This window comes from Oncorhynchus mykiss, unplaced genomic scaffold, assembly GCF_057628025.1.
Source record: "Oncorhynchus mykiss isolate SJ-2025 unplaced genomic scaffold, ASM5762802v1 scaffold101, whole genome shotgun sequence".
In the NCBI taxonomy this organism is placed as follows: domain Eukaryota; kingdom Metazoa; phylum Chordata; class Actinopteri; order Salmoniformes; family Salmonidae; genus Oncorhynchus; species Oncorhynchus mykiss.
Window position 1 is genome coordinate 694,211 of NW_028322100.1, and position 21,303 is coordinate 715,513.

At 44.1% G+C, this 21,303-nt stretch overlaps 1 protein-coding gene across 4 annotated transcripts in view; it reads left to right on the forward strand.

Moving 5' to 3' along the window:
• Window positions 1–21,303, forward strand: part of LOC110514249 (paired box protein Pax-2a-like) — a 70,827-nt gene that overhangs the window by 639 nt on the left and 48,885 nt on the right. For all 4 annotated transcript variants that reach the window (XM_036988287.2, XM_036988283.2, XM_090228757.1 and 1 more), the window contains exons 2-5: window positions 1,524–1,689; window positions 2,585–2,782; window positions 8,991–9,070; window positions 10,414–10,533. In XM_036988287.2, coding sequence (XP_036844182.1) covers window positions 1,524–1,689; window positions 2,585–2,782; window positions 8,991–9,070; window positions 10,414–10,533 — 564 coding nt within the window. The remainder of the gene's footprint in view (window positions 1–1,523; window positions 1,690–2,584; window positions 2,783–8,990; window positions 9,071–10,413; window positions 10,534–21,303) is intronic.

The window sequence follows — 21,303 nt, forward strand, 5'->3', positions numbered from 1 at the left end:
TGCAACGAAAACGGAGCCTGTGAAAACAGATAATGATTCTAAATAGGCCAATAAGCCTAGCGAATATTATCGTTGACAGCGATGCACTCATTCCACTGACAATGCAACATCGTCTGCATGTTGTTGCATATCACAACCGACAAAAAACCAAAAACACCCCAGCGTTTTAATGTAGCCTGAATTACAATCAACTTCGATGGGAATGTTCATATTTGGAAGACACATTTGAGACTATTTTTTTTAACTGAAAATATTGTGTTTATAATATGTGCTTATTTACAGACCGGCGCACGTACATCTAATATATTATTTTGTTTGTATTTTTTCTCAATTGTGCACAAAAAACTCATAAAAAAGGCCCACGTTTTGTGTAGCGTTACCAAATTTGAAGAAAAAAAAATAGAAGAACAAAACACGTCACATTGGAATTAGTAAACCTGTCACCAGGTTAATACGTGTCATTGACAGGTCCGTGCCAATTTATTAGGCCAATATTCTAATAGGCACCAATTTATCGATTTACCAAATAACACTTAAACAATATACACATTAAAATGAACAGTATCTTAATTGAATATAATATTGTTACAAATTTACTTGACATGATATTGAAAGGCCTATTGTTGTTGTGCGGGGGTGAAATAATGGATGGAGTTAGATGTTGTTTTGTTCATGCTTGTGAATAATTTACCCCCCTTTTTTTTTGTTCATTTACAAAATAATATGTAATATGAGTAATCGAAGCGCTTAATTATTTATAATTACGGAGAGAGAAAAGAAAATGAAAGAGCGTGTAACTCTATAGCCAACCCGAGCCGTGGGCCAGAGTTGAAAAGATATCCGCTTTGTATTAAACGATATAGACGAGAGATGATACGTATTATTACTGCAGTGTTACCATTTTATAAAATAGAATCGGTCTAATTAAAGTATGAAGAATATTCCAACTATCATATAGACCATTTATGCTAATTAAGCATGTGTTTATAAATTGTTAATTACATAATTTTTTGGGGGGGATTGTAAAATGACAGCATTGCTATTGAACAGGATAGCCTGCAGGAAACTAGCCTGATATTCAATGGAGGAGCAATATTGGACAATCAACCATTCACGTACAAATATGTTATAGTAGCTAACGGTAGGCTATAATATGATACTGTCTTCTAAAAGTTATAGCCTAAGTGACCTTATCACGCACATCTTCAGAGTAGCCTACAAACAGAGTTGATAAATATGTTTTTTATTTTTTTAATACATGAATTGATGACGTCCCTGGGAAAGAATAATATAGCCCCCAACCCACAATCACATGTCCATCTTAAAGTACAGGCTTGGATATTGGACCATTAAAATCATATTCAAGACCGGATGCTTAGATATGATATGTCTAAAATGTTCCGTTGAAACGTTGTAATGCCACACAATGCATTATAGCTGAGGTGATACTATAACCTACAAAATCTCCCACACCCCTGTATTTAATGTTATGGTTTTCTGTGCTGTTGTTGTCTCCCATATAGGGCACGGCGGTGTGAACCAGCTAGGCGGGGTGTTTGTCAACGGCAGACCCCTACCTGACGTGGTGAGGACAAGAATCGTAGAACTCGCGCACCAAGGAGTGAGACCCTGTGACATTTCGAGACAACTACGGGTCAGCCACGGCTGTGTCAGCAAAATACTGGGCAGGTAAGACGGTGGAGAAACTACCCATCATGAGACAGAAAAACGCACTCTTAAAAATAAAATAAAATGCACCGGTCCTGCAACTCTTATCCCTACATATTGGCAGACCCCAAATAAAACAGATTCGACCAAAATATCACAAAACATGGCTTAAAAAAAAAAGAGTGGAAACACGTCAGTATATTATACACACATAATGAGGATATAAGAAACAATATCTGACTTAATCCTAGCCATCACGAGGAGCGGTACTGTGTCTGTACACAGCTAAACTGGTATTCCCGTCATTTAGGCTATATCAGATTACAACTGAATTGTCTTGGGTTCGTGTCCGTGCGACATTTGAATGTTTTTATAATATTTTTCAGCTATCAAAAGGATTTTAAAAGGTATTTGTTTTATGCACTTGGAATGTTTGTCTAAATTAGTTAAATAGCAACACTTGGTAGCATGTCATTTGAAATTTATTGCATGTTTTCTTAATATTTTCTTAGTCTTTTTTTGGCACAGACGATAAAGTTGGACACCATTGTAATGGGTTGTAGCCGGAAGGAATAGCTCCATTATTTGATCATAAGTCTTCGCTGTTATTTTTGGATCCTACAAAACGATTTTAAGTCACTCCACCACACAGAGTTAGAGTATAGCCTAGGCTATAAAGTACATATATATATAAAGTTTGCCTCAGACGACAATGTGCACATTTTGGAGATGTTTGCGGGTTGAATGCCCTGTAGGCGCAACACAGTATTTTGGGGGCATAAGGTGCATAACATTCGAATACATCCACAAATCTAATGATAATTTAAATCAACTCTAGCCAAGAAAACGAAGACTTGTCCATCCAACAGATAGCCTAGATGTTTCATGATCGATACGTTGTTGATTATTGTTGCAGATACTACGAGACCGGAAGTATAAAGCCAGGAGTTATTGGTGGGTCCAAACCGAAAGTGGCGACTCCAAAGGTTGTGGATAAAATAGCGGACTACAAGCGCCAGAATCCGACCATGTTCGCGTGGGAAATCAGAGACAGACTGTTAGCTGAGGGCGTCTGTGACAACGACACGGTTCCAAGCGTCTCGTCCATTAACAGGTAAACACTATTTCTTTATTAATAATGACATAACCAATAAGTCTATTCCTTTGAATGAAAACGTAAAATAGTATTATGTTATAACGTCAAAAACATCTGGAAAATATATAAAATCATAAAATTGGGAAACATCCTTGCAAATTTCATCAAGAAAATTTACAAATTACAATAATAGCAGCAGTGCTTTCGTCTGTCCATGTTTAGGCCTCAACGCCTGGCCTACATTTCATTATTATTATTTTTTTTTACAGGAGATTGACTTTATTATATACTGTATAATTTACTTCCATTGGCTGTTATACGGATAGAACATCTTTACGACTATTCAACAGTATTTCTAAAGCCTCTTCGAAGTCGTGATGAACTCTCACGTTATTTTTTTTTATCAATGTACGTTTTCCATCTATGAACTGCACTGCAGCATAGGAGCCTATAGGACCTATACGTCCAGAGTTTGACAAACTTTTTCTCCCATCGAGGGTGGTCTCGACGGTGCAATTCAATCTTTCAGTCCAAACTCCCCCAGCAATCAGCAGTATATCTTAGGACGAAGTGAATCTGTCTGGATGAAAACCGATCAATAGGGCAAGCCGGTGACCAGATCCCGCGTGGCACCGAAAGCCGAGCAATTGTTCAATAGCAGCACATCTAATGTGTTGTATTGGACATTTTCTTTACATTTTAGACCTATAGCTTGTTTGGTTTGAAGCTTTGTGAAGTCGTGTGGTCTATTTAAAGAGGAGTACCTGTTTTTATTTTAATTTTATTTTTTCCCCCTTTATTTAACTAGGCAAGTCAGTTAAGAACAAATTCTTATTTTCACTGACGGCCTAGGAACAGTGGGTTAACTGGTCTAGGAACTGTGGGTTAACTGGTCTAGGAACAGTGGGTTAACTGGTCTAGGAACAGTGGGTTAACTGGTCTAGGAACAGTGGGTTAACTGGTCTAGGAACAGTGGGTTAACTTCCTTGTTCAGGCGCACCTGTATGTATATGCATCGTCTATTTTTCTCTGATTTGCCTTTGGTAAATGCAGTTGCATTTTGTCTTATTTCACATATCGCTGTTATAGTTTGTAAAATAATGGGATTGTTATCTGCCAAAGCATTCGGCCTATATCAGTGTATTTGTCCAACCAGTGAAACAAAGAGTGGGCAGTGTATTTTCACTAAAAACACGCGTTATGAATTCATTATCAAATGACATTTTATGTAAATAGATATTCTGAAAACTTCCTCATACAATTCTAATTTGGAGAGGATCCTGCCTGCCCCGCTGGTTAAGATTGCACGTGCAAGATTGAGGTCAGATGGTGTATTTACGGTTGATGTGGAGAACTGCATTATAATACCACCACATATACTGGCCTTCACTCCTGTAAAGTAACAAGGAAACATCATGATCACAAAGAGGACTTTGAGTGCATTGGTGAAACAGACCAAGGGGTGTAAGAGAGATAGCAGAGAGAGAGAGAGAGAGAGAGAGAGAGAGAGATAGCATTGTGAGAGAAGGGAAAGAGGTAGAGAAATAGACCCCCTACCCGCCAGAGATCCTCGGTGATGAACTTTCGTTAAGAGGCAGTGTTCCATAGAGGCAGCAGCGGCATCACACTTTAATGAGCTGACTGCAGAAAGAGCATGGACAGACAGCCCCACACAAGACATCTTTTTAAATAGAGAAAGAGCTGAAGAAAAATTCATTTCATGCCTCGTGATTGCTTAAAAAGGCCCATTTAAGCAGTCTCAGACACATGTATGTGATAGATTCAAAATGTACATTCATATCATTAAAAGATCCACCTATAAAGTTTTCAATTAGAATCAAATTCAATCTCGCTTAGCTATTTTTTAACTAAAATAATCCCCTATGTGTCTTTGTTTATTATTGGGGGTGGGGGGTGGGGTGGGGGGGGGGTATTAAAATGTGAATTTAACTAAATGTAATTCTATTAACCAAAGACGAAACCTACTTTGAATTTATTTTAATTTCATAATGCTGAATATTTATCTTTGTGAAGTGAAGAACCTTATAGGGGTTCAATGTTACATTTAAATTATTTTACACTTTATTCTACACACACACACACACACACACACACACACACACACACACACACACACACACACACACACACACACACACACACTGTTTTAACTCAAGTCAGTCCAATGCAATATTTTGACTGAATTGTTGGATAGTAATTGTATGAAATATCTGTCTAAGCCTGCTTCCTTGAGACCAGAAAAGGCCAATTCTACAGTGGAAGGTTCAATGCTAACCATGCATCAGTAGACTATATGTCTAGGATTATGACTCAATAGCAGTTACAAACACACAGCACATTCCCAATAAGTGTTTTTCTAAAACTGTCTTCAAAACACTGGTTGATGTTCCATCCAGTACACAACAGGCCAGGCAGTAACTTCATATTGGCCAGTATAGCACTTATCTTTTAAACAAGGTGAATCACATGGAGAATTGGCTGCACTAACAAAGCTTAGACAAAGGGAAGGACTGGGACTACTGACCGCTTCGCTAAAAGGTTTTTTTTTATGGCCAAACAAAAGTGACCCCGGGACTGTTGACATAAGAGGATCTAGGTTTAAACACTGTTCCCCTGTATGCATTATTAACTGTTATAGAGATCCTGTTGTAGTTGGTGTCTGGCTGGACTGGGTCTGGGCCACCGCGCCACAAGGAAGAAATTACCCCACAACAAGTATCGCCGCTAGCCGCTACTAGACATAAAAAAAGGTCCTCAATGGCGTTCAATAATATTGATTCAAAAGTAAAGCAATTTTAATATTTCTTCAGGGGATTTTCAGCAACAGCTAAGTCATTAATTCATTCCTTCAAATTGCTTATTCGATATCAAGAACATGTATTCCAAATAAAGTCTTCTGGATTTATATTGCACACAGAAGTCAGGGGGTCAAATAACTGTTATGGAGTGAAGTGGGGAAAAAAAAATGTAAATAAAATATTGATATGTGATCTCTGGGAAGGCTAGTCGTTGTATTGTAGCTTTGCCCTAAGGAGAGGTCTGACAGTAGTGGGTACTTTACTCCTTGAACCTCAAAACAATATCAATACCACAGTCATCTTAAACAATATATAGCTGAATATCTTGGTCCTTTGCGTCTACAGTCAACAACATAAATATTAGATCTTGAGGGGTTTCAATTAAAATCCTGAAGGGTCTACCGGCGTATCAGTCTAAGTAACATAATAAAAACAAATACCTATCCAAATCCATCAGTTTAAGCTCGAGATATCTTTATTTGTTTTGCATGGGCTGAGTCTCAATCCACCGCATCCACCCGTGTCGGCATTCCGCATCTGCGGTTGTTGGTGGCCGAGCTACAGCGATGTTTGTCAGACCACGAGACATCCCCCAAAAATCGTTCTTCTCACAAATTATGTCCGTAGTGTCCGAACGGTTTAGCCCCCCCCCCCCCCCCCTCCCAAAAAAAACGAACATGGAACACTTTGTGGAAAGACGAGATTCTCACGAACACAATGGTGTTCTCCGTTTTATCACAATGGTGTTCTCTGTTTTATCACAATTGTGTTCTCTGTTTTATCCCAATGGTGTTCTCCGTCTTATCACAATGGTGTTCCCCGTCTTATCACAATGGTGTTCTCCGTCTTATCACAATGGTGTTCTCCGTCGGAAGGTAACTTGGTACTAGTTTAAACAATGAATGGAGTTATGGAGATAGTTTTGTGCCAAAAAAATAAAAAGAGGTTAAATATGTGTCCACTATTTCCTGAGCTTTCTGATATCTTCTAGATTTGGGACAGACACTTTAAAACCTTATTTCTTTGCCATTTATGAATGTGTTGTTCAATGTGTTTCTATGGCCTATAGTAGTAAAGGCCAAATCCAATATTTTATCAAATCTTTTTTTTTTTTATTAAAAAAATTATACCTACACTGTTCCTAAAATTCTAAATCAAATAGTGAAATGATGTCCCCCTCCACCCCCAAAGGCTAAGACTTTTAGTTAACGTCTAAAATAATTGTAGGCGGTGTAAATTGTTCAATTGTTCAGTCTCAGACCAAGGGGTTCAATTTGCAACACAATCTAATAAAACAGAGGTCTTAAATAACAATACTATTATGTTAATAAAATACCAAGAAACGTCAAATTCTCAACAACAGATCTGTGTTAGGATTAGGAAACCAAGCAAACGTGAACTGGGACACGTGTCATTATGTGTCCTCCACGTCCTCGATCCACCTTTACTGCGCTCCGTCCGTGTTCTAAAATAGGTACACACCATGTCATACATGATAAATAGTTTTAAAGTTTACACATTACAATGACAGCTCCCCTCTTCCCCGCGGTGCCAGTCAGGTTAAAGGAATCTAATGCTGGCGTAAGCTTGTGCAAGGCAATAAGGAAATATTGCTTTCCTGTCACATATAATTTATAGCTTTCTATTTGCATCTGTTTGGGCCTGTGACTAATCCCCAACTTTTTTCTCCCCCCAAAGCCCTCGATCAATAGACCCTCGTCCACACCGGGGTTGGCACTGGGGGGGCTGCTGCTGAAGCCACAGAGACCTCAGAGCTGTGGTCAGTCACAAATGGCAACCTAGTCCCTATATAGCGCACTATCCTTGACCATGGCCCGTAGGGATATAGGGCTATGGGTGCCATAGAGCTCGGGTCAAAAGTAGTGCACCATATAGGGAATAGAGTTGCCATTTGGGACACAGCCCTGGACAAGCCAAGGGGCAGCAGTCAGAGAGAGAGAGAGCCCTGGAAACCTTTACCATGTGGCAGGGAGAGAGGGAAAGAAGGAGGGGAAAGGAGAGAGAAGGAGAGAGAAGGAGAGCTGATTAGCTCAGGCCAGGTAGAACCAGTGAAGCCAATCATTGAGGTGAATTGATGTGATTTCATGCTTTGTTTGCAAGATCACCTCTCAGAGCAAAAGTGCAATGAAGACTTTTCTTCTCCAGATCTCACCTTTTAAAGGTACAGTAGGCTTTCTAACATGTAGGCACTGCTGTTTCTACACCTGGACTTTGGATTGGACCCATTATTATGGTGAGATACTACTGACATCTCACTCAGACACATTGCACTATGGGTCCTGGTAATAAATAGTTCATTATATAGAGAATGTAGTCCAACATCTGTTCTTCAACATCCAATCTGTGATTAGAAGAAGTTTAGGTTGCAAAAACAACAAGTTAAACCACTGACCATTCTGGCCCTTCGTTCACGGTGATGTTCAAAAGGATAGCCTCATGATGTATTGTGTGAAATGTCAGTCAACTGATCCAAGAGCAGGAGGCAGCACTGACTCCATCTTGTCAGTCAACTGATCCAAGAGCAGGAGGCAGCACTGACGCCATCTTGTCAGTCAACTGATCCAAGAGCAGGAGGCAGCACTGACGCCATCTTGTCAGTCAACTGATCCAAGAGCAGGAGGCAGCACTGACTCCATCTTGTCAGTCAACTGATCCAAGTGCAGGAAGCAGCACTGACGCCATCTTGTCAGTCAACTGATCCAAGAGCAGGAGGCAGCACTGACGCCATCTTGTCAGTCAACTGATCCAAGAGCAGGAGGCAGCACTGACGCCATCTTGTCAGTCAACTGATCCAAGAGCAGGAGGCAGCACTGACTCCATCTTGTCAGTCAACTGATCCAAGTGCAGGAGGCAGCACTGACGCCATTTTGTCAGTCAACTGATCCAAGAGCAGGAGGAAGCACTGACGCCATCTCATCAGTCAACTGATCCAAGAGCAGGAGGAAGCACTGACGCCATCTCATCAGTCAACTGATCCAAGAGCAGGAAGCAGCACTGACGCCATCTTGTCAGTCAACTGATCCAAGAGCAGGAGGAAGCACTGACGCCATCTCATCAGTCAACTGATCCAAGAGCAAGAAGCAGCACTGACACCATCTCGTCAGTCAACTGATCCAAGAGCAGGAGGAAGCACTGACTCCATCTCATCAGTCAACTGATCCAAGAGCAGGAAGCAGCACTGACACCATCTCGTCAGTTAACTGATCCAAGAGCAGGAAGCACTGACGCCATCTCGTCAGTCAACTGATCCAAGAGCAGGAAGCACTGACGCACACCTCGTCAGTCAACTGATCCAAGAGCAGGAGGAAGCACTGACGCCATCTCATCAGTCAACTGATCCAAGAGCAGGAAGCACTGACTCCATCTTTTCTTTCCTGTGATCACAGGATAATACGAACAAAAGTCCAGCAGCCTTTCCACCCGTCTCCAGATGGAACATCCCTGTCTGCCCCAGGCCACACCATGGGTAAGATGTATCCTAACCCTTACACCAGGCCACACCATGGGTAAGATGTATCCTAACCCTTACACCAGGCCACGCCATGGGTAAGATGTATCTTAACCCTTACACCAGGCCACAACATGGGTAAGATGTATCCTAACCCTTACACCAGGCCACGCCATGGGTAAGATGTATCTTAACCCTTACACCAGGCCACACCATGGGTAAGATGTATCCTAACCCTAACCCTTACACCAGGCCACGCCATGGGTAAGATGTATCCTAACCCTAACCCTTACACCAGGCCACGCCATGGGTAAGATGTATCCTAACCCTTACACCAGGCCACGCCATGGGTAAGATGTATCCTAACCCTTACACCAGGCCACACCATGGGTAAGATGTATCCTAACCCTTACACCAGGCCACACCATGGGTAAGATGTATCCTAACCCTTACACCAGGCCACACCATGGGTAAGATGTATCCTAACCCTAACCCTTACACCAGGCCACACCATGGGTAAGATGTATCCTAACCCTAACCCTTACACCAGGCCACACCATGGGTAAGATGTATCATAACCCTAACCCTTACACCAGGCCACACCATGAGTAAGATGTATCATAACCCTAACCCTTACACCAGGCCACACCATGGGTAAGATGTTTCGTAACCCTTACACCAGGCCACACCATGGGTAAGATGTATCCTAACCCTTACACCAGGCCACACCATGGGTAAGATGTATCCTAACCCTTACACCAGGCCACACCATGGGTAAGATGTATCCTAACCCTTACACCAGGCCACACCATGGGTAAGATGTATCCTAACCCTTACACCAGGCCACACCATGGGTACGATGTATCCTAACCCTAACCCTTACACCAGGCCACACCATGGGTAAGATGTATCATAACCCTAACCCTTACACCAGGCCACACCATGGGTAAGATGTATCATAACCCTTACACCAGGCCACACCATGGGTAAGATGTATCCTAACCCTTACACCAGGCCACACCATGGGTAAGATGTATCCTAACCCTAACCCTTACACCAGGCCACACCATGGGTAAGATGTATCATAACCCCAACCCTTGTTAATCACCCTTGTCTCCATTGAAAAATATATATTTTCTACTCAATTTGAACAACCTGGTTAAATAATAACATGAAATACTATTTAGTAGATGCTTCATCCAAACCAACTTACAGTCGGCTACTGTGTGTATACATTTAGTTATGGGTGGTCCTGGGAATCGAAACCACGATCCTGCAAGTGCCATCCTCTACCAACTGAGCTACACAGTACCACAAAATAAAGGTGAAATAATAATTAGAAAATGTCTCTTTTCCCTCAGTACCGAGCCAGGCCTCTCCACCTGTAACAAGCCCTTCCAACGACCCTGTGGGGTCCTACTCCATCAACGGCATCCTGGGTATTCCCCGGTCAAATGGCGAGAAGAGGAAACGAGATGAAGGTAAGAGAAAAGGCTTTCTTATTCCTCAGAATAGTATTTGCCCCAAAATGTTGTGTTGTTGTTGTTGTTGTTGTCTGGCTATGAGCACCTTGATGTTGTCTGACTCGGAGCACCTTGATGTTGTCTGACTCAGAGCACCTTGATGTTGTCTGACTCGGAGCACCTTGATGTTGTCTGACTCGGAGCACCTTGATGTTGTCTGACTCATAGCACCTTGATGTTGTCTGACTCAGAGCACCTTGATGTTGTCTGACTCAGAGCACCTTGATGTTGTCTGACTCAGAGCACCTTGATGTTATCTGACTCAGAGCACCTTGATGTAGTCTGACTCAGAGCACCTTGATGTTGTCTGACTCAGAGCATCTTGATGTTGTCTGACTCAGAGCACCTTGATGTTGTCTGACTCAGAGCACCTTGATGTTGTCTGACTCGGAGCACCTTGATGTTGTCTGACTCAGAGCACCTTGATGTTGTCTGACTCAGAGCACCTTGATGTTGTCTGACTCAGAGCATCTTGATTTTGTCTGACTCAGAGCACCTTGATGTTGTCTGACTCGGAGCACCTTGATGTTGTCTGACTCGGAGCACCTTGATTTTGTCTGACTCAGAGCACCTTGATGTTATCTGACTCAGAGCACCTTGATGTAGTCTGACTCAGAGCACCTTGATGTTGTCTGACTCAGAGCATCTTGATGTTGTCTGACTCAGAGCACCTTGATGTTGTCTGACTCAGAGCACCTTGATGTTGTCTGACTCGGAGCACCTTGATGTTGTCTGACTCAGAGCACCTTGATGTTGTCTGACTCAGAGCACCTTGATGTTGTCTGACTCAGAGCATCTTGATTTTGTCTGACTCAGAGCACCTTGATGTTGTCTGACTCGGAGCACCTTGATGTTGTCTGACTCGGAGCACCTTGATGTTGTCTGACTCAGAGCACCTTGATGTTGTCTGACTCAGAGCACCTTGATGTTGTCTGACTCGGAGCACCTTGATGTTGTCTGACTCGGAGCACCTTGATGTTGTCTGACTCGGAGCACCTTGATGTTGTCTGACTCAGAGCACCTTGATGTTGTCTGACTCAGAGCACCTTGATGTTGTCTGACTCAGAGCACCTTGATGTTGTCTGACTCAGAGCACCTTGATGTTGTCTGACTCAGAGCATCTTGATGTTGTCTGACTCAGAGCATCTTGATGTTGTCTGACTCAGAGCATCTTGATGTTGTCTGACTCAGAGCATCTTGATGTTGTCTGACTCAGAGCATCTTGATGTTGTCTGACTCAGAGCATCTTGATGTTGTCTGACTCAGAGCACCTTGATGTTGTCTGACTCAGAGCACCTTGATGTTGTCTGACTCAGAGCATCTTGATGTTGTCTGACTCAGAGCACCTTGATGAGTTGATGTGTTCTAATACAGATTCACTTCAGATCAGAACGGATCGGAGCATTTCTAGTCAAAATAGAAAATACTGAATAGAATATCTCCCAGTCTTCATAACATCATACACAACTAGCTAGTGTACAGCATCAGACATTCTGATGTGTATTGCCAGAGCAAAGTGATACTACAGGAAAACCATAAAGGCTAAATGTACCATGATAATGTGTTCTAGTGTGCCATGAAGAAGTGGAAGAGCTGTTTGATTTGAAGACATGACCTCCACTGTTGTCTTGTGCAATTAATCTTTGTTGAAGTGATTAAGAGGGGCTTAGATAATTACATGTCAAGATGATGTAGCCAACCACCCAGGTCACTCAAGAAACCAACGTCTACCACCTCCGGTGTAGGAGGCACGTTTAACACCAGCAGCACCTCATCCTCCCTGTCTCTCTCTCTCTCTCTCTCTCTCTCTCTCTCTCTCTCTCTCTCCCCACTTGTTCTCTCTCTTCCTCTCCCCCCTTCAATCTCTCTCTCCCTCGCTCTCTCTCTCTCTCCCTCTCCCTCTCTCTCTCTCTCTCTCTCGCTCTCTCTCTCTCTCTCCCCCCCTCTCTCTCTCTCCCTCTCTCTCTCTCTCCCGTCTCTCTTTCCACTATTGTTCACTCTCCCTCTATCCCTCTCTCTCCCTCTCTCCCCCTCTCTCTTTCCCCTCTTGTTCTCTCTCGCTCATTTACCCCCTCTCCCTCTATCACTCCGTCTCCCCCCTCCACCCCTCCCCGTCTCTCTTTCCCTCTCTTTTTTTACTGTCTCAAAGAGTAGGTAGTGGATATAAGAAGCCCGGGGCCATATAGATTATTGGATCTGTAAGCAACATGCTTTCTAATGTCACTACATAAGCATCTGGTGAGAATAATGGAGCAGGACCATTCATTCACAACCAGACTGTGTTAAGAGGACATGTACACTATGGAAGGAGACTGGTGTCGGGAGGGGAACTGGGAGGGGAACGAGTCCCTTGTTTCTGTAGTATGTAAGGAAAAGTAGCTAATGAGCGTACGACGATATGCAGTAGGATTTCACGCCGTTTTCTTTTGTCCTGTATGACATTTGTCGGGTGGAAGTGGAGAGGAGAAGCGCGAGCAGCGAGCAGGGTTTGTGGGGGTATTCGGTGGAATAGGATGTATTATGTGTGTGCCGCGTGGAGGGATGGAGGAAGGGAAGGATGGGAGGGAGAGGGTATGACTAATGACGTGTCGAAGGTAGATTTCCTGGCAGAGATATAAAAACCAGCATGACGTGGACAAGGCAAATGACATAATCAACTCTCTTCCGCTGTAAAGAGATGCTGCTAGTGGAGAGAGAGATCGTAAGGCAGAATGCAAACGGCTGACATTTTACAAGAGTTAATTTTCAGACTATTCTACAAGAAGTCTTTCCTATTAGCCGGGGTGTAATATCTAGTCATCGGATGATAGAAGGCACACATTTCCATGCAGATTGATACTGAAGGGCAGAGTAGGCATTAGAGGACAGGATGAGGAAGGACCTGTAAGGAGAGAGAGAGAGAGAGAGAGAGAGAGAGAGAGAGAGAGAGAGAGAGAGAGAGAGAGAGGCATTAGAGGACATGGTGAGGAAGGACCTGTAAGGACAAAGAGAGAGAGAGAGAGAGAGAGAGAGAGAGAGAGAGAGAGAGGCATTAGAGGATATGGTGAGGAAGGACCTATAAGGACAAAGATAGAGAGAGAGAGAGAGAGACAGAGGCATTAGGGGACAGGGTGAGGAAGGACCTGTAAATTGAGAGAGAGAGAGAGAGAGAGAGAGAGAGAGAGAGAGAGGCATTAGAGGATATGGTGAGGAAGGACCTATAAGGACAAAGAGAGAGAGAGAGAGAGAGAGAGAGAGAGACAGAGAGAGAGAGACAGAGAGAGAGAGAGAGACAGGCATTAGAGGACATGGTGAGGAAGGACTTATAAGGACAGATAGAGGGGCTCGTAGAGAGAGGAGAGCTGCTCGGCGGCGTGTTTTGGAGGGTCCTCTCCTCTAATAGATGACAGCCCCATGTTTCTACGGCTATTCAGTCTCAAATGATCTCCTTGATGTCCTGCCATTCCCTTGATTTAAGTTCCCCGGGCCGGGCGGCATGCTGATGAAAGAGCAGAGCAGAGGGAACAGGGCTCTGTGGTTCTTATATAGCTTGCGTTCCAAATGGTGCTCTATTCCCTTTATAGTGCACTACTTTTGACCCGAGCCCTATGGGGAAAATAGGGAATAGGGAAGGTGCAATTTGGGACGCACGAATACTCCCTCTCCAGCCCTAGTGAGAGCAGAGGGAAGCAGGGGGTGTAGGGTGGTTGGGTGGGGGAGTGTAGGGTGGTTGGGTGGGGGAGTGTAGGGTGGTTGGGTGTGTGGGGATTTCAGGTGGGGGAGTGTAGGGTGGTTGGGTAGGGGAGGGTAGGGTGGTTGGGTGGGGAGTGTAGGGTGGTTGGGTGGGGGAGTGTAGGGTGGTTGGGTGGGGAGTGTAGGGTGGTTGGGTGGGGGAGTGTAGGGTGGTTAGGTAGGGGAGTGTAGGGTGGTTGGGTTGGGATTGTAGGGTGGTTGCGTGGGGGAGTGTAGGGTGGTTGGGTAGGGGAGTGTAGGGTGGTTGGGTGAGGGAGTGTAGGGTGGTTGGGTGTGTGGGAATTTCAGGTGGAGGAGTGTAGGGTGGTTGGGTAGGGGAGTGTAGGGTGGTTGGGTGGGGAGTGTAGGGTGGTTGGGTGGGGGAGTGTAGGATGGTTGGGTGGGGGCGTGTAGGGTGGTTGAGTGGGGGAGTGTAGGGTGGTTGGGTGTGTGGGGATTTCAGGTGGGGGAGTGTAGGGTGGTTGGGTGGGGAGTGTTGGGTGGTTGGGTGGGGGAGTGTAGGGTGGTTGGGTGGGGGAGTGTAGGGTGGTTGGGTGTGTTGGGATTTCAGGTGGGGGAGTGTAGGGTGGTTGGGTGGGGAGTGTAGGGTGGTTGGGTGGGGAGTGTAGGGTGGTTGGGTGGGGGAGTGTAGGGTGGTTGGGTGGGGGAGTGTAGGGTGGTTGGGTGGTTGGGTGGGGGAGTGTAGGGTGGTTGGGTGGGGGAGTGTAGGGTGGTTGGGTGTGTGGGGATTTCAGGTGGGGGAGTGTAGGGTAGAGATATGGTTCTTACATACTACCTCTCCAGACCCAGTCAATAATACCCACCTGGAATCACAAGCCGAGGGACACTGATAGTTTATCTTTCCAAAAATATCAACCTCGGGCCTTCAATCCTCTCTCACATCATGGCTCATCAAAACACTGCTTTAAAAACAATGTCTCGCCGCGAGCCACCGTTTGAAAAAATAGTATATTGCATCCGATATCATGACTGTAGCTAGACGCCATCGTGCTTTACTCTACTCTGTGTTACAGTAAATTATAGTTCGCAAAGTAATTACTATTTAGTCTACTATACATTTCATATTAATGGAACTCGAGACAGGTCAGTGTTTCCTACTAAGACCAGAGGTCAGTGTTTCCTACTAAGACCAGAGGTCAGTGTTTAATACTAAGACCAGAGGTCAGTGTTTCCTACTAAGACCAGAGGTCAGTGTTTAATACTAAGAACAGAGGTCAGTGTTTCCTACTAAGACCAGAGGTCAGTGTTTCCTACTAAGACCAGAGGTCAGTGTTTAATACTAAGACCAGAGGTCAGTGTTTAATACTAAGACCAGAGGTCAGTGTTTCCTACTAAGACCAGAGGTCAGTGTTTAATACTAAGACCACAGGTCAGTGTTTAATACTAAGACCAGAGGTCAGTGTTTAATACTAAGACCAGAGGTCAGTGTTTCATACTAAGACCAGAGGTCAGTGTTTAATACTAAGACCAGAGGTCAGTGTTTAATACTAAGACCAGAGGTCAGTGTTTCCTACTAAGACCAGAGGTCAGTGTTTCCTACTAAGACCAGAGGTCAGTGTTTCCTACTAAGACCAGAGGTCAGTGTTTAATACTAAGACCAGAGGTCAGTGTTTAATACTAAGACCAGAGGTCAGTGTTTAATACTAAGACCAGAGGTCAGTGTTTAATCCTAAGACCAGAGGTCAGTGTTTAATACTAAGACCAGAGGTCAGTGTTTAATACTAAGACCAGAGGTCAGTGTTTAATACTAAGACCAGAGGTCAGTGTTTCCTACTAAGACCAGAGGTCAGTGTTTCCTACTAAGACCAGAGGTCAGTGTTTAATACTAAGACCAGAGGTCAGTGTTTAATACTAAGACCAGAGGTCAGTGTTTCTTACTAAGACCAGAGGTCAGTGTTTAATACTAAGACCAGAGGTCAGTGTTTAATACTAAGACCAGAGGTCAGTGTTTAATACTAAGACCAGAGGTCAGTGTTTCCTACTAAGACCAGAGGTCAGTGTTTAATCCTAAGACCAGAGGTCAGTGTTTCCTACTAAGACCAGAGGTCAGTGTTTAATACTAAGACCAGAGGTCAGTGTTTAATACTAAGACCAGAGGTCAGTGTTTAATACTAAGACCAGAGGTCAGTGTTTCCTACTAAGACCACAGGTCAGTGTTTCCTACTAAGACCAGAGGTCAGTGTTTAATACTAAGACCAGAGGTCAGTGTTTCCTACTAAGACCAGAGGTCAGTGTTTAATACTAAGACCAGACAAACTTTATTTAACTTTATTAAAAAACGAACTCGGTAGCTCGGGTAAATAACAATAATAACAAGTTGAAAGTAAGCGGCTCATGCAGTGAAAGGGAAGGACGGTGTGTCAAGGTCCAGAACCTTGGCTGTACTGTGGCTCTGTGCCAAGGTGCACCAGTCAGACAGCTCCTAAGTTCCAACTCAGCAGTGAGGAGCCCTTTAAAGAAAGCAGGTCTCCCCATTACTAGAGGGATGTAGAGATAATGTAGTGTGACACGCGTTATGTACACCGGGTCCTGGAGAAGACCGGCGCCAGGGACACTCGTGTCATAAGAGCCATTAATCTGGCTTTGTCATGTGTTATTGCAAATTAAAAGTAGCATGTTACACTTGGCAGCTATTGTTGCCAGCCAGGACAGAGCGTGGAGAGGAGAGGGAGAGGAGAGAGAGAGGAGAGAGAGAGAGAGGAGAGAGAGAGAAGAGAGAGAGAGAGGAGAGAGAGAGGAGAGAGAGAGAGAAGAGAGAGAGAGGAGAGGAGAGAGAGAGGAGAGAGAGAGAGAGAGAGAGAGGAGAGAGAGAGGAGAGGAGAGAGATGAGAGAGAGGGGAGAGGAGAGAGAGAGAGAGAGAGAGAGAGAGAGAGAGAGAGAGAGAGAAGAGAGAGAGAGGAGAGAGAGGAGAGAGAGAGAGGAGAGAGAGAGAGAAGAGAGAGAGGAGAGAGAGATGAGAGGAGAGAGAGAGGAGAGGAGAAAGAGAGGAGAGGAGAGAGAGAGGAGAGAAAGAAAGGAGAGAGAGAGGAGAGAGAGAGAGAGGAGAGAGAGAGGAGAGGAGAAAGAGAGGAGAGGAGAGAGAGAGGAGAGGAGAGAGAGAGGGGACCTCTGGAGCTGAGCTGTGTTCTAAAGGGCACCCTATTCCCTTTGTAGTGCAGTGCTTTTGACGAGGGCCTTGTAGTGCACTATAATGGGGATAGGATGTCCTTTGGGACGTACCCATCGTGTCGTTGGTGACCATGGATGTCCTGTCTGCTGTCCATATATATGAGAATTTGCAATTCCGCAGAGAAAAGCTATTACCTCACAAATTAACATCCTAGTCTCCATCCCCCCCCCCCCAACCCGTCCAACGCTCCACCCGCATCCCCACTCCCCTCCGAGAGGCTGGCTACTGGAAAAGACAAAGGAAATAGCTCAAGGGTATGAAATATTCTGTTCAATGACTGTAGGAATTATTGCCAGGAAGGAATTTGTATTGCAGCCTGTGGAATAGACACCCTGCTTTGGACCGATAGGGAACTGCTTTTGTTCGGTGATGGTTTTGTCCACTGTATGTTCCGTACCATAGCGTTAGAATGTTCTAGAATGGATGCAACGTTAGCAGAGATATATTACTATACTGTGGTGGAAATACGTACCTTGAATTAACGTACCTTGTTAAGATACCGACTAACCGTTACGGACAACGGGCTGCTGACACCCATTCTATTGGGTGATTGAGCTGAAATCACCTGGACAGATACAGCTGAGAGGTTTCTTCAGGATACGGTATCTAGCTAATGGCCAATAAAGAGAACGATATCTCACCAAGTGTGTCCAGTCTTTTGAAACCATTTCACATCGCTATTCAAATACGACCCACAATATGGACAATCATAACTACCATTATGGGTATTCTTCATTTCAGTCATTTTCAAAAAATATATTTCTGCGTTGTCTGAAGCTTTTGTACAATGTGATAATGATAAAAAAGAGAAATTCCACAATTAGATCATCATTTCATATCATTCACAGACAGACAGACAGACAGACAGACAGACAGACAGACAGACAGAGGAGGAGAGGGGAGAGAAAGACAGGAGAGAGAGAAAGACAGATAGAGACAGAGACAGAGACAGGGACAGGGACAGAGACAGAGACAGAGACAGAGACAGAGATAGGGACAGAGACAGAAACATAGACAGAGACAGAGAAAGAGACAGACATAGACAGAGACAGAGAGAGAGAGAGAGACAGCGACAGAGACAGCGACAGAGCCAGAGACAGAGACAGAGACAGAGACAGAGACAGAGACAGAGACAGGGACAGGGACAGAGACCGAGAGAGAGACAGCGACAGAGACAGGGACAGAGACAGGGACAGGGACAGATGAATGATGGAGCACTAGGCCATGAATCCTGTTCACATCAGTGTTCTGTCAGCATCACCATCTGTTTGGGTGAGAGAGGGACTGTGCCCCAAATGGCACCATATTCCTTCTACACGGCACTACTTGTGACCAGGGCCCATAGGGCATTTATATAGGGGATAGGGTGTCATTAGGGATGCATCCCAGGGAGAAGGGTGAATCAACAGAGGATCTCAGTTCAACAACATCAAGTCTGAGAGACAGGCGGTAACGCACTGAACTATAATGTGCTAAATCAATGAAAAAAGGGCTGCTTAATTAATACCCAGGAACAGATCGATGAAGAATGGTGTCAGGGCCTTCCTGTACACCGTCACTGTACACCGTCTGTAGTTGGACCTACCGTTGTTGAACGTAATGTCGCTATGGATAAGAACGTCGCTATGGATAAGAACGTCGCTATGGATAAGAATGTCGCTATGGATAAGAACGTCGCAATGGATAAGAACGTCACTATGGATAAGAACGTCGCTATGGATAAGAACGTCGCTATGGATGAGAACGTCGCTATGGATGAGAACGTCGCTATGGATGAGAACGTCGCTATGGATGAGAACGTCGCTATGGATGAGAACGTCGCTATTGGATGAGAACGTCGCTATGGATGAGAACGTCGCTATGGATGAGAACGTCGCTATGGATGAGAACGTCGCTATGGATGAGATTGTCTGCTAAATGACTCAAATGTCAAATGAAGACCGTCAACGTTCAGACGATATGGAGTTGTCTTTCTGAGGCCAGCAGAGTGTATAGTGAGATAATTGTCTTAGTTACACATCTCTGTATAAGTAGACAGATATATTAAAGTATCTATCTGAGATATATTGAAGAGAGGCTATGCGGAGCATGTGTGCACTAAAATGTTGTAATATTTGATTTGGTTAACAATACATTAACCAAAACGTTTGATTGAAAAATGTATGTGTCGACGCGTACAATTTAATTTGAAATGAGTGTTAATTGGATTTAATTCAGGGTGTAAATGGAAGCTAGTTGTAAATGAGGGAGTGATATCACAAAAGCAAACAGAATGCTAATGCAATGCTTGGGAAAGGGAATCACTAGCTGACGTATAGCTAGATAATGTTGTTCAAACAGAATGCTAATGCAATGCTTGGGAAAGGGAGTCACTAGTTGACGTATAGCTAGATAATGTTGTTCAAACAGAATGCTAATGCAATGCTTGGGAAAGGGAATCACTAGCTGACGTATAGCTAGATAATGTTGTTCAAACAGAATGCTAATGCAATGCTTGGGAAAGGGAATCACAAGTTGACGTATAGCTAGATAATGTTGTTCAAACAGAATGCTAATGCAATGCTTGGGAAAGGGAATCACTAGTTGACGTATAGCTAGATAATGTTGTTCAAACTAGAACAACAGAAAGGCAAAAAGCCTATTAAGAAAAGAGGGGCCTTCATGACCCTAAGGTGTCGTTTCACCTCCCTGTACCTCCACCCAGGGCTAAACACAGACTGAACACAGGTTGAATTTTACCATGAATAAGATACTATAACAATTACGATCTTATATTTTGACGCCGTTGCTTTGGTCAATTCTTCACGGGGCTATTGTATAATCCCCGTCGTGGCCAGACGACATCAGCTTCCTTCTCAAAGCCGATGTTTCTAGTGGTTTGTATTCTGCCATGTTTGGCAGACAGGTAGTCCGTGTAGTAAGGCAGACAACCTCTCTCTCTCTCTCTGACTCCAGGCAGAGACAGAATTACGTCGGCTCAACCCCCTGCTAGGGGTCACGACCTTGGGGTGGCGAGCCCGCGGAGAGGAGTCTGTCTCATAGAGCTGGTGATGTGATCTGATAGAGTCTGGAGTCCTCTGCTCCCTCGTTACCGGAGTGTTAATGCCCAGCCATGTCAAGATGAATACACTCAAGCCTGTCACTCACTGATCAATAACACAGACACCATCACTATGGAGACACACCAACAAACAAAGACATTATCCACTATGACATAACAACATAAGTTATTAGCATCACTGGGGAGGATGTGGAGAAACAGAGACCAGTTGGTAGAGCGTGGCACTTGCAACGCCAGGGTTGTGGGTTCAATTCCCACCGGGGACCAGTATGAACATGTCTGCACTCACTACTGTAAGTCGCTCTGGATAAGAGCGTCTGCTAAATGACTAACATGTAAACAAAGCCATTATGATTTCCAGGTTTACCGACTAATGCTATGACATAATTAATAGCTGAAATGGTATGGAAAATGGCCCCCAAAAACCATGTACAATGTATCTTAGCAAATGTTATTTAGTAGTATCAGATATTACAGCTAGCCTCCATTCCAAATGATGAACAAACAGGACGATGGTAACTGTCGACGACATAACAGCTAGCACGGAATGGGAAACTCGCCCACAAAAACATGTACCATATATCTTACAACATATGTTATTTGGTACTGTATACTTGTAGGATATGATGTCTTGCGGTGGCTTCTGTAGAAATATGAAATGTGGTCTACATGGCGTATTACATTGCTGGGTGGCTGTGATACTCCGTAAAAAACAAAATGGCTGTAATTTTCTTTTTTAGATACATCAAAAAATGTTTCCTATGT